This window comes from Etheostoma cragini, chromosome 10 (genome assembly GCF_013103735.1).
Source record: "Etheostoma cragini isolate CJK2018 chromosome 10, CSU_Ecrag_1.0, whole genome shotgun sequence".
Lineage (NCBI taxonomy): Eukaryota > Metazoa > Chordata > Actinopteri > Perciformes > Percidae > Etheostoma > Etheostoma cragini.
Genome location: NC_048416.1, coordinates 274,346 through 287,210, shown reverse-complemented (window position 1 = coordinate 287,210; position 12,865 = coordinate 274,346). Strand labels below are relative to the sequence as shown.

At 42.4% G+C, this 12,865-nt stretch overlaps 1 protein-coding gene across 2 annotated transcripts in view; it reads left to right on the top strand.

Moving 5' to 3' along the window:
* Positions 1-9,263: 9,263 nt before the first annotated feature.
* gabrp (gamma-aminobutyric acid type A receptor subunit pi) overlaps positions 9,264-12,865 on the top strand; it is a 6,152-nt gene continuing 2,550 nt past the window's right edge. Inside the window, exons 1-7 of one of the 2 annotated variants that reach the window (XM_034883858.1) lie at positions 9,264-9,572; positions 10,530-10,615; positions 10,770-10,858; positions 10,950-11,017; positions 11,104-11,321; positions 12,008-12,090; positions 12,288-12,425. In XM_034883858.1, the coding sequence (XP_034739749.1) occupies positions 10,557-10,615; positions 10,770-10,858; positions 10,950-11,017; positions 11,104-11,321; positions 12,008-12,090; positions 12,288-12,425 (655 nt within the window). In that variant the 5' untranslated portion in view covers positions 9,264-9,572; positions 10,530-10,556. Of the gene's footprint in view, positions 9,573-10,529; positions 10,616-10,763; positions 10,859-10,949; positions 11,018-11,103; positions 11,322-12,007; positions 12,091-12,287; positions 12,426-12,865 lie in introns of both variants that reach the window. The other variant, XM_034883857.1, reaches the window with a different exon arrangement.

Below are 12,865 nucleotides of genomic sequence, written 5' to 3'. Positions count from 1 at the left end.
GACAAGCCCGTCTCCCAAACCCCCCCATGCAGTGAAAAACAAGGGTCCTGACTCCACTGGTTAGATAGGCACTGATAAGGATTTCCCTAAAGCTATTTAGTGTCTTTTAATCAAATAATTTGAGTAAATAAGTCTTTGATGCTTTATAACTCACTTCCATGATAAGTAAACTGGAGGAAGTTTAATGAACTGTATTAGCTGATTCTTGGTCTGATTCTTGGTAAGGACATTGGCTTCGGTACATCAGTCAGAATGCATTTGACAGAACCTCCAGTTCACTGCACTTTACTGCGTTAGGTTGAAGGCACGGCAATGCACAGGGCACTTGTTCACTTCAAACTAAATCTGTGAACTTGTGGTTCCGCAAACATGAAATGAAAGCACAGGGTTTAGGGCATAAAATCTATGTAGGCTGAGGGAAGTGAATTATTCACGAGTGTGCTTGAGGGAAGAAAAGGGTAATGGGGGGGCAATAGAAAAAAGGACAAATACTAATAGAAGATAATTTGTATTGAAACGACCACTGAAGTGTGACCACGCTCAGAAAACACCAAGGAGCACAAGAAGCTCCTAGAGCAGGAATAAATCAATTAATGTGTCAATCATATTTTCACTAGATGCAGGTCCAGTACCCAGGCAAGTAGACTGCAAGCACAATGTGCTGTTTAAACAGCACAATATTTACCAAGCTTAACACAAATCTGCATAGAAAGCGTAGAACGTGGCTGCACATCTTAACCCATCTTCTCCAAACCATGGACAGTGCGACAGTCTAAGGCACTGTTTGGAACTATTTGAATAAAACAGTGTTCATGTTTTTCAATTGCAGAGAGAACATTGTGTTTCCTAATGGCCTTGTGACAATAAACTGAAATTGAAACTAGAGCTGTATTAGCAGAACAACTACACATAGCTTTGAAAAGCTAATCTAACCTCATATATGGATAGCTGTCACAGTAGAGAGAAAGCTTGCTTATGTTGATTACTGAAAAGCTAGCATATTGTTCACGTGGCGGGGATGCATCACCCACATGAATAATAGATTCTAGATTATAGACACATATTTATTGATGTGGAAAAACCAATAAGGGGAAATTAATTTATTCATGTTTTGGCATCTGCACCCATTCATCTCCATTGCACAACACAAAACACTGTGTTTTAATGCCAATTACCCAGTAATTGGATAGTGAAGTGGCTTCACTATCCTCAAAAGTCATTACACAATGAAGAAACTGTGTGGCTATTTTTTCTCACTCTGGTGCAACTGTAATGTTTGCCCTTTTGAACCTTCATCTCCCCACTGGGCTTTTCCCCGTGTCCTGAGTAAATAAACCGGTGCATACTAATTGCTGTGTCTTTATCCCTGTGGCAATAAGGGGAACAGTAAGTGTGAGTGTGCATGTGCGTGTGTGTAAGTGTGGGGGTATGTGTATGCATGTGTGTGTGTGTGTGTGTGTGTGTGTGGAGGTCTCTACTGGACCATGCATGAGTTGGGTCCTTCAATTGCTTTGAGAGCTTACATCAGAACAGTACATAGACACTGTCTCATCATGCACGCGCACTGTACCATTATGCATGTATGATGGGACACACACACACACACACACACACACACACACACACACACACACACACACACACACACACACACACACACACACACACACACTGTGCCATCTGTGTTTCCACAAAAAGTTACAAAAAACTGTCAACCGCGTAGACTGGGAGAAACCAGAGACCAGCAACCACTCTGGCCACTGACCCGTGAAAAAGCCTCTCAGCTATACTGTTACACCCACTGGAATTTCCTCTGTTACACGGCAAAGCGCTGTAGCATACCCTGTCTGCTTAGGATACATAATGTAGTCAATCACTCACACACACACACACACACACACACGTGCGCGCACACACACACACACACACACACACACACACACACACACACACACACACACACACACACACCATTCTTATACATTTTTCTTTTTCAGTTTTTTTGACCACATTTCAAAAACAATGCTTTTCTCAAATAATCTCAGGAAAAGGATGCGTTTGAAAATGTTTTGCAGTATTTCCTTCAAACTGACACACAATTCTTTGGTAATTAATCATTAACCAACACTGCTGGTCAACCTGTGCTTGCCAGCAGTTCTGAGAAACCAACTTTGAGTTGCTTCCAACTCTCTTTCATCGCTCTAAGATAGCTAGATAGATAGATAGATAGATGTTTATTGATCCTAAGAAAAATGGGAAATAACGTTGGTACAGCAGCACACACATACATCAGTCACACAACACAGAATATAAATATAAATGAGATACTAGGAAAAGTATGCATACATACAATAGACATGAAATAATAATAATAGGAATCAAATAAAAGAACAAATATTTGAATATATACAGGATGGGAAAACAAAAATGTGCAACTGCTTAAACGATATGCTAAAATGTATGCTACATGTAAATGAACCAGTTGTGCAGGTTGCACTTAGTGCAGTAGTGTGGTGTCTAAAAGTCTCATCTAGCACCCAGTGATGACGTGTTAAAGAGTTTTATTTCCTGTGGTAGGAAGGATTTCCTGTAGCGGTCCGTGCGCCATCAAAGCTGTCGGAGCCCTTAGAAGGAGCTCCTCTGTTGGACCAGCGTGGGGGGGAGAGGGTGGTCTGGGTTATCCATGATAGATAACAAGTTGTTCAGAGACCTCTTCTCCACCACAGCCTCCAATGTATCCTATAATGTTGACAAGATGCAGCTGCTGTCATGTTGTGATGTTTTCTGTCTCTGCTCTATGTTTAAAATGATTTGATTGAGCGTCACATGCTGCAACCAAGAAATGATCATTAACTGTCAGCTGGAGGTACCACTTGTGATTCTACATCAAGCTATTATCAGCGCCAGCGGAGGGATTGTGTGAGTGACTGGATTGAAATTCAAAGGAAGTGAGTGAGAAGAGTGCATGTTTGGGATTAAACAAGGCTAGCTGTTTCCCCCTGTCTTCTGTCTTCTGTCTCTAGGTTGAGCTAACCAGCTGCTGGCTACAGCGTTAGCCTACATGAGAGTATTATATCGATCTTATCAGCTAACTCTCTCGGCAAGAAAGCAAATAAGCACATTTGCCAAAATGTCAACTATTCCAAATGTAGGTCAGTGAATGAAAAAGAGCACACTCATCTGTAACATAAGCTACAACTAACTTTTAAATGACTTTGAAATAAAAAAAATTGTTAAGGAGTATGCTGACCTGGGTCTGAAGGCAGGGACCCAGATTATTTGTTCTAGGAGAAGGGTCCATCCTAAATGGGATAGACAAGCACTTAAGAAGCCGGGTCCAAACTTTAACTTTAATTATACCATTAAGATTAAGTGATACTTCATTGATCCCGCATTGATTACTCCATTGTGAATTATTTCACACATTACACACCGGCCCAAGATGCACACACATGCACAAAAAGGACCTTATACACACACTATTGGAGAGACATGAGGGGTTGCCCGTTAAAGGCGCCCAGAGCAGTTGGGGGTTTGGTGCCTAGCTCAAGGGCAGCTTGGTAGTGCCCAGGAGGTGAACAGGCACCTCTGCAGCTACCAGTCCACACTCTGTACTCGGTCCGCAAGGCGACGTGAACTGACGAGCCAGATAGCCAGACAGATTATCTACAAGAATGAAGTGATGAAGTGATGCCTTCCATCCAGAAGGGCTTTGCAGATGGCTGAAGTATGATGTAATAATGTATCCTTTATCAGTCCCACAAGGGGAAATTACAATAGAACAGGCTAGAAGGGCAGCGTTTGAAAAATGTTTCATAAACGCATTGCAAGATTGAAAATGGGGAAAGTACTCAGGCTTTCTGAAGGGCTCCTACTAATAATCCATGTAAAATATAATATGTTTATATGCTTATTCCTTTAGCACATAGGTTTATTTGGTTTGTTATTTTGTTAATGTTTTGTGGTATTGTTGTGAATATTATGGTTGTTGTTGCTAAGTAGGTTGTGACGACGAGTGTGTGTTTATGTGTGTGTGTGTGTGTGTGTGTGTGTGTGTATGGGGGGGGGTATGTTCATGTTATGATATGTATGTTTGGTATTTGGTGTGTCGATCTTAAAAAGTAAAGGATATTTATCACAATTTAACAATAAAAAATGTTTAAACCAAAGAAAAAACTCTAAATACCAATTACCAGCAGAGTTAGCTAGTTTCCATGAATTTAAAAAAGAAAATGAATCACAAAAGCCGACTTTTCACACAAACACAACAAGATAATATGGAGACACCGTCGGCCAATCAGAGCTGGCAGGATGAAGGTGACAAGGGAAGAAATTCCCTGTCCACCTCTCCTGGGAAATTAAATGAGACGGCACCAAGATGATAACCACTCCTGACAGTCCACTCATCTGCATTTTAAGCAAGGCAGAAGGGACAGGACTTGCTCCGGGGAGAGGGGGTATTCTGGAAGGAGACTATGGGTCAGTGGACTGATTTGACAAAAGGTAAGAAGTGCCATGATAAACTAACTAAAGCCATGGAATTACATATTTGAGAGGTCAATACTAGCGCTAATGCTATCAATACAGAGATGTACGTCTGAAGAAAAGAAATGAATGGAGAGAAAATGAGTCATACTGTAATTAACGTGCAAAGTGGACATTTTACCACAAGCTGGAGTAAACTCCATCATCACCACAGATCTTTGAAGCCCAACCGTGACGTGTCCTTTTCCCCGGTTAATGCCCGGGTTTTGGATGATTAGATAACCTGAATTTGTGTGCGATCTCGTGGGATCGAGATTATGGAGTCACACTCGATCGTTACTCGGTAAAAACAGACTGGGTCCCTCAGAGCAGGAGACAACACGTTTCACTTGACCGTCAAAAGGAGGACGTGAGAAAAGAAGGTTTAAAGAAGAGGCAAACGTTAATGTGAAGCTGCTGCTGGATGCTGAAATGTTTTCAGCAGCACTCATAGTCTGGTTTAGTTTACATGGAAAACATTGGCTAGTGGAAAATCTGATTGGCTGCTAACTTTAAACATATACAAGCCATATGTTGGCTGGTGATTAAAAGAAGTTCATCTAAAGCCTTGAATGTGTCATGTGTTTATTCGGTTGGAAAAACAAGGTGTAAAAACAACACCTGGTCATTTTACAGGGTGGATGACCAGCAAGAAAAGCAGAGGAAGACAGTCTGTGTAGGAAGCTTTCCCTCCATTCACACACATTATCAGCTTCTACCTATTTGTCCACACTACGTCCCCACTGGTGGCTTGTAGTTCAACGCTGCCATTTGCATCTCAAAGCCTTACCCTGCAAACGTAAAACCCTACTTTGAAATTCTTGTCATGTTCAGTCGTTATCCCATGGCAATGAGATTTGTTGATTAAGCAAAAGATTTCAAACCCTAATTGGCGCTGAAATGCCCCAGATGCCAGTGGTTAGCTATGCATCTTAGGGAAATAGATAAGTCCTGTAGCATTGTCCTTGATTCCTGGTAGCTCTCCGTAGCTATGTGCTGTCCATAGAGAGGAGCTCTCAGGCTTCTCTGCTGCTGACAGCTCTGGTACGAGTGAGCCTGAGTTGACTTGAGGGCAGAGCATGTGCTACATGGCCAGGAGACCATGGCTCCAGCTGCATTTCTTCTTCTTTCTTCTTTTTTCTTCATGAACCTGCACTTGGCCACCATAATTGCAGTATTAGTGTAATACGGTGTGAAAGCCACATTATTATTGTATCAACACAAAAATGCCTATCAAAGAGTGTGTGAGTTTATCCCTGAGGTTATAGGGATCAATGCTGGTTTAATTAAGATAGCATTGGAGGTAGATGGGTAATTAAGTGTTGTTATGTAAAGACTAGATTACAGTCTGTAAAAATCAGGCAAATTTCCTTAGCGCTACCATGGAGTCCCAGTGCTACTTTCTGAAGATAATGATCTCACATCATTGGTGTAAAGCTTGAATAACCTCCCCGCCATTTCAAGCAGCAATCAACTAAAGACAGAAAATAAGACGTTAACATCGAGGGAGTAAGCAGCTTGTTCATCCCAGGATTATTCTACTTTTCAACCACTCTGGGATGTGGTACAAATCCCAGAATCCCCCTGTGATGAAGCAGCTGTTTTTCTGGAATCCACAAAATGACTGGAAAGTAATGTTCTTTTTTAATAATAATTATAATAATAAGGATAATAATAATAATAATGTATACTTTATTAATACCACAAGAGGAAATTACAATTTACACTCTGTTGTTATTCCACACATTCCACACAGAGCTGAGTTACACACACATACTCAGTACCTATACATGTACTATGTACTAATGAAGAGATGAGTAATTGACTACGTCACTCTTCAGAGTGTGACCTGCGCTATTATAATAATAATGCAGTACATAATCCATTTTGCAAACAAGGCATAAGAGACAAAACTTCATGTGCCCTTTTCATTCATTTATTTCTTTTTGGGTGGGGCCAAAAAGGATCAACATATTCAACACACATCTTAAAATCCAACATGCTTTGGTAAGTCAGGTGTTAATATACAGGTCTGATTTTTGTGTCTCTTTTTTATAAGAGTTGAGTGCAGGCTGGTTTGTGCTCCCAGTCCCAAACTGAATATTGTGCCATGCTCTATAAACATTGGCTTCAAAGCATTTTAATTGTACTTTTGTGACTGAACTGTTCTTGATGTCACACTTGTGATCATACACAGGGTAGGGGTAACAACACTAAACTAAAACTGTGTCTGCAAAGAAATGAAAGGATGAATGTTGCAGAAATGTAGGGGTCAATGACGATACAGTCTTTACACGGTGTCTGTGCCTGAGAGGAACTTCTAACCTGACAGTGAAAAAGAAGGGAGACAGGCTTGGAACCAGTTGAATCTTTGGGATCAACAAGTGCCACGAGTATGTAAGATAAGAGCGTCTCAAAAGAAGAAGTGCCATAAGCTCCGTCTCAGAGAAGGCCCAGGACACGTGCCAGCAGACCTTCTAGGAAACAGAGTGAGAGAAACGTTAAATTACAATTTCATGTCCACTGAAGAAGGACAACTGAAAACACTTAATCCACTTCCAGTGGACACAGGAGTCATCGGGAGACGTGAGAGCTGGCTCAGAGCAGAGGTGAGCAAACGGGGCCCAGTCTACGTCACTTGAATTCCTACATGGACATGGCAGCCGTCACAGTCACTCAGGAGAGATTTATCACTGTCCGTCTCATGAGCAGTCCTGTGACATTTACATTTGTCACATGACAGTAAGCAACGGGGCCAAAGCGTGGGCCACGACAATTCCTTTTCCTAGTGCCGCTGAGGACATGAACATTACTTGGTGTGTCAAAATGCTTATTTATTCTGATAGGGAGACAGGGAGACCCACAGACGGAGAAATGGAAATTAAATGGAATACAGAGAGGCAAAGAGATTCACAGAAAGTAGCTTATGCAACAGGGGATTGATGGGAAAGAAACCAAAGTGCAGTATTAAGTCTTCTTGGCTGGCTGGACAGAAGAAGATGGGGGGGATGAATGTGTGCATGTGTTCCATGATTTTTTGAGTAAAATGGATGGATGATTGATGATGGATGGAGGGCTTTAAAGGTGATATTATATAGTGGAGGAGCAATAGTGGAGATGAGTGACACACAACTAGGAAGGACACTTGCTGTGTGTGCATGCAGGGACCAGATACTGATCTATGGACCTTAATCAGCGAGTCTGAGACCTTGAAAGTTGTTAGTTGTTACTAGCTTCTATGTGATTGAGGAAATAATAGAGCTAGCTAATAAAGGAGTTAGAGAAATGGACAGGTGGGCAGCTATGGATAAACAAGGGCATTTAAGCGATGAGAGAATTAAAAAGGAAAACATGCTGAATCCCAGGCAGATGTTACCATGTAAGCAGGTAGCCAGATGGATGATGACTAACATTGAGTTGTCTACCACTCCGACTTGGCATGTCTGGGTATAATTATACATTAGCCCCCCACATAGATCAAACATTGACATCCTCCCCCTCAGGTCTTTCAAAAACGTCTCAATTTGTCTCTTTCACTGTCAGAGACTCAGACTCTGTGTGCACACTGATTCACATGGTGGATTCTCTGATGTTCATTTCACAGCGCTCCTCACCATTAACATGGAGTGGAAAAAACATTTTTGTCCATTAATACAGACATCAGAGCATGACATTAGGAATAGGAGAGCTTTATAACTACAGTTACTGATGCACTTAATTTCCTGGGATGGAAACAGTTTGTTAGCAAGCAGTTACCATCACTAGTCAGTACTTAGGAACACAGGCTGGGAAAGCAATAGACTGCAGCAGGTCGATAGCCTGTGCTAAAATCTCATTAGGCGTTATTAGTCTGTAAACTGTCAAGGCTTACTTACACATGCTGGAACTCCTAGCTGTGGGCCCTCGGGGTCAGGCTGGTAGAGTAGAATATTGAAGAACAATGAGCAAATAACAGATTAATCACAAAATGTCACAGGTGCTGGAGCTGATAGAGCGACCGTATAACACAAAAAGTGCTTTCTATGGGCTGCGGTCGACTGTTGTGTGTGGATAAGTCTTCACCATCACCACAATCACTACCAATGCAAGGATTCAGCTCTGGGTTATTATTTCCAGTAATCATCCGCTGCAATATTAAGAGGTTCAATGCCTTTCCAATGACCCAAATGTGGACATCAGCAGCTCTCAGGGGTAGAGAAGTAATCTACAGGAGGGGAGACACCCCATGGATAACATTTTCAATAAGGTTTTTTGAAAAGTTTTTTTAATTTTGATCTCATATGGGAGCCACATGGCTATTTTATGGAAGCAAAGAGAGATTGGAGACAGAGCTGAGATGAAACTAATTCAGATGATGATACTGATGCAAGGGAACGAAGTTGGAGGTGAGGAGCGAGAGGGCATGAAGGAATGAGACAGAGCTTTGAAGCCCAGAAGGGGGTGCAGTGTCAGTGTAAATTGGAGGGTGGGAGGGGTAGATAGAGATTAAGGGCAGAAAGAATAAGAATGTGTGGGAGGAGGCGAATGAGGGAAAAGGAAAGAAGTGATATTGCGGATGTGTGCATACAGTACGTGCATGTGTGTGTGTGTGTGTGTGTGTGTGTGTGTGTGTGTGTGTGTGTGCATGTGTGTGTGTGCGTGTGTGTGTGTGTGTGGAGGTAGGTGGCAGTAAAAAGTAGGGGAGAGATGGAGTGCGAATGAGAGGGTGAGTGGCATAAAGTAAGAAGGAGAGAGAGAGGGAGGGGGTGCACAGAGGCTTTGAGGAGAGATGGATACAGCTGTGTAGAGAGTAGCAAGGAGACGCACAAACAACACAACAAGCAACACAAGCCCACACGCCAGGACCAAACGATAGGAGCAACTGCTGTTAATCTTCAGGTGGAAGAAGCACTGGGATATTAGCAATAATAACAAAGGAGAACAGATATCTCTGCCACTCACAACATTTGGGACAACAGAAGACAGAGTGGGAAAGGAAACAAAAGGAAGAGTGGAAAGAGAAGAGGAGTGACCTGAGGTGGAAACAGGAAACCAGAAGACTGAAACAGGTAGGAGAGAGAGAGAGAGAGAGCTGGGATGAGACCAAAACAGAGAAGGAGAAATTTGTGGGAAACAAGATGGAATGTATAAATTAATAATTCTTTGGCATGTGCTTGCATAGACTGACCAAACACAAAGAAAGAGATTTATTATAAATGTATTAACTAAAACATGGCTGAAGGAAAAGAGCTGATAAGGAGTGTGAAAGAGAGAAGGAAGACCAACAGATAATCAGCGGAGCTTTTAAATAAATAAGTAAATAAGATTTGAAACATGTAACAATGAATCATCAACTGTTGTGTGTAGAAAAACAACCCAATGGCATTCTTTGGCTCTTTAACTTCCATTATGGCCATTAGAAAGAGGAAATAAATAGTGTTTGTATGCGTCATTAATCACATTGGCAGAGCTGCATAAATAATACATGAAATTCAATGGAAATGCTTCGCTGAGGTCCGGGGAGCTTTTCAGTGTGATGGGAACAGCTGGAAACACACACACATGAATGATAGATATAGATTATTTGGATGAAAGTATACATAAGGAGGGCTAATGATCTATTAGCCTAACTGACAGTGGGTTTTATCTGCAAGAGAAGATGAGTGAGTAACTATAATAAAGGGACAATAAAGGGGGATCCTTGCTGAGTTAGAGACAGGATTGATTATCGGGGGGCTTTGGGAATAAACCCAGATAGGTAGGTGCATTCATGGCTTCTTTGTCTCTTTTCTTCTTCTTAAGCAGTCACAGGGAGGCAGAGATCCCATTTTTATTTTGATGTTAGTGTGAGGGCAGGCAGACAGGAGGATGGCTGCTGGGCTGCTGTTTTCCCGAAGTGTGGGATCACATTTGGTTCAGTGCTGCCACCCTATGGTGAAACAATGCTACCCCATATAATGTGAATTGTGCAGGAGACAGATTTGTGGCTTCATGCGTTTTTGTTTGTCACATCTCCCCGAGCACAGCCGCTGACCTCTTCCCGCTGATCCACAATGTGTGTGCAGCTGCCAACGCTACTGCTGCTGACCCTCTGCCTGGGCGTCACACAGGGGTGAGGGACCTGCGCTCAGACACTGTATGAAGATGTAACAGGGTTCAGAACACATGCTGACATTGATATTTATGTATCTTCTGCTGGAACATTTATGGTCCATTTTCTCCTATGTCTTTATTGACGTCAGTGGTTGTATATATTCTAGCAACAGCTGGGGAGAATGGAACGACTCTCAGCTTCAGCCGACGATTCAGAAGTTGATGAAAGGATACAACCGCTACCTCAGACCTAATTTCAATGGTAGGAATGAGCTTGATATGTGTTTGTTTCATTTCATTTGAAAACAGACTTCCTTCCCAATCTCATTGTGTCTCTGTCTTGCTCGTGCTAGAGGGCCCTGTGGAAATTGGAATGAGCCTTGACATCGCCAGCATTGATGCCATCTCTGAAATCAACATGGTACCAACATGGAACTCCTACTTTGTTTTTGTGTGAGTGGGTGAATGAAGGAGTAAATAAAAGTCGTCTTAACAAAACCTTTTCAGGACTACACTGCCACCATCTTCCTTCGTCAGCGCTGGCGGGACTCCAGGCTGGTGTTCCCGGGAAATGAGAGTGTCAGCGTGGATGGACGTCTCGTGTCCCTGCTCTGGATCCCTGACACCTTCATCCCTGACTCCAAGCGCTCCTTCCTGCATGACGTCACAGTGGAAAACCGCCTCATCCGCATATTCAGCGACGGAACTGTTCTCTATGCCCTGCGGTACAGGTTTATGTTTATTGCTTTGATATTTATTGACATTTGGTGCACCTGCACATAAGACGTACAGATTCTGCTGAGCTCGTATGAGGAAATTGATCAAGAAGACGAGCAAATAAAAGTTTTACAATCACTGAAAAATGCAAGAAGATGAAAACAGAAAGGAAAGGAAGGGAAATGTCCTCATTTACACTTCCAATTTCATGCTGTTTTCGTGATTGTTGTGTTAACCAACTGAAAACTGGCCTTAGGTTCTACTAAATAAAGAAAGAAAGAAAGAAAAAGAAAGAACACATGTGCATCATCTTAGTCATAAATTAAGGGAATGCCACGGATTAGTGTGTTTCAGCGTGACCTTTAAACAGTTCAGATTGTGTTAAGGCAGATTAGCAGATTTCCCCTATGGCCACAGTGAAAATATGTCACACTGATACAAAACAGCATTGTTATGACTAGACAGCTTTAATTAGGACAGAAAGGGCAGCATTGTGCAATGTGTTCCTTATTCTTCTTCAGTAAAGTCACATTTTGGTTTATTATTGTTAATAGAGTCTGATGCATGATGAATGCATTGGATCCAGAAATGTCTGACACTGAGATATTGTTGTCAGGAGAGCTCTAGCCTGGTCGTACATCAAAGAGTAACAGTGTTACAGGTTTCTAATGATCTTCCTCTGAATACACAACAGCATCACGGCTACAATTGCCTGCAACATGGACCTGACCAAGTATCCCATGGACAGACAGGTGTGCACCCTGCAGCTGGAGAGCTGTGAGTACATGGGAACTCCCTCAACCCCCCATCATGTGTGTAGATGGACATGCGTCACCATACGTCACATACTCATCATCATCCTCATCATCATCATCATCTTCATCAGTGTTGTGAGTATCAAGCTGAAGAGACAATGTTATCCTTAGCAGGTCAGAATCATCTAACCATCTGTGTGTGTGTGTGTGTGTGGTCAGGGGGCTACAACCTGCAGGATGTGGTGTTCTACTGGACCAGAGGGAATGATTCCGTCAAGGGTCTTGACGTCCTGCGGCTGGCTCAGTACAGCGTAGAGAGCTACTATACATCAGTGTCAGAGGCTGTGTATGAGACAGGTAGGACTCCACCCCCCACCCCCACCCGTTCTTCTTTGAGTAGATTCTAAAAGCAGCGGGGAGCTCGGGAAACAGAGTGACATGAAGAAGGGTTTATTGTTCTAAAGGTTTAATGAGACCCACAAGGATATTTCCTCTTTCTAACAGCTCCATTCACTTAGATCGTGTGACAGTATATAGATAAGAAGGATTCTCCAAAGGAGTTGAGGATTGGTTGGAGTAGGTTTCCCACGGATAAATAAATCTTCAGGAAAACAGACGAGAAAGGCTTTTCAGAGTTTTTCACAGAATGGAATGTTACATATTCACAACAGGTATGGTGTCCTTTAATACATTAATGGTCACAACTGAGCCGTAACAGCGTTATATACACTCACCGGCCACTTTATTAGGTACCCCATGCTAGTAACGGGTTGGACCCCCTTTTGCCTTCAGAACTG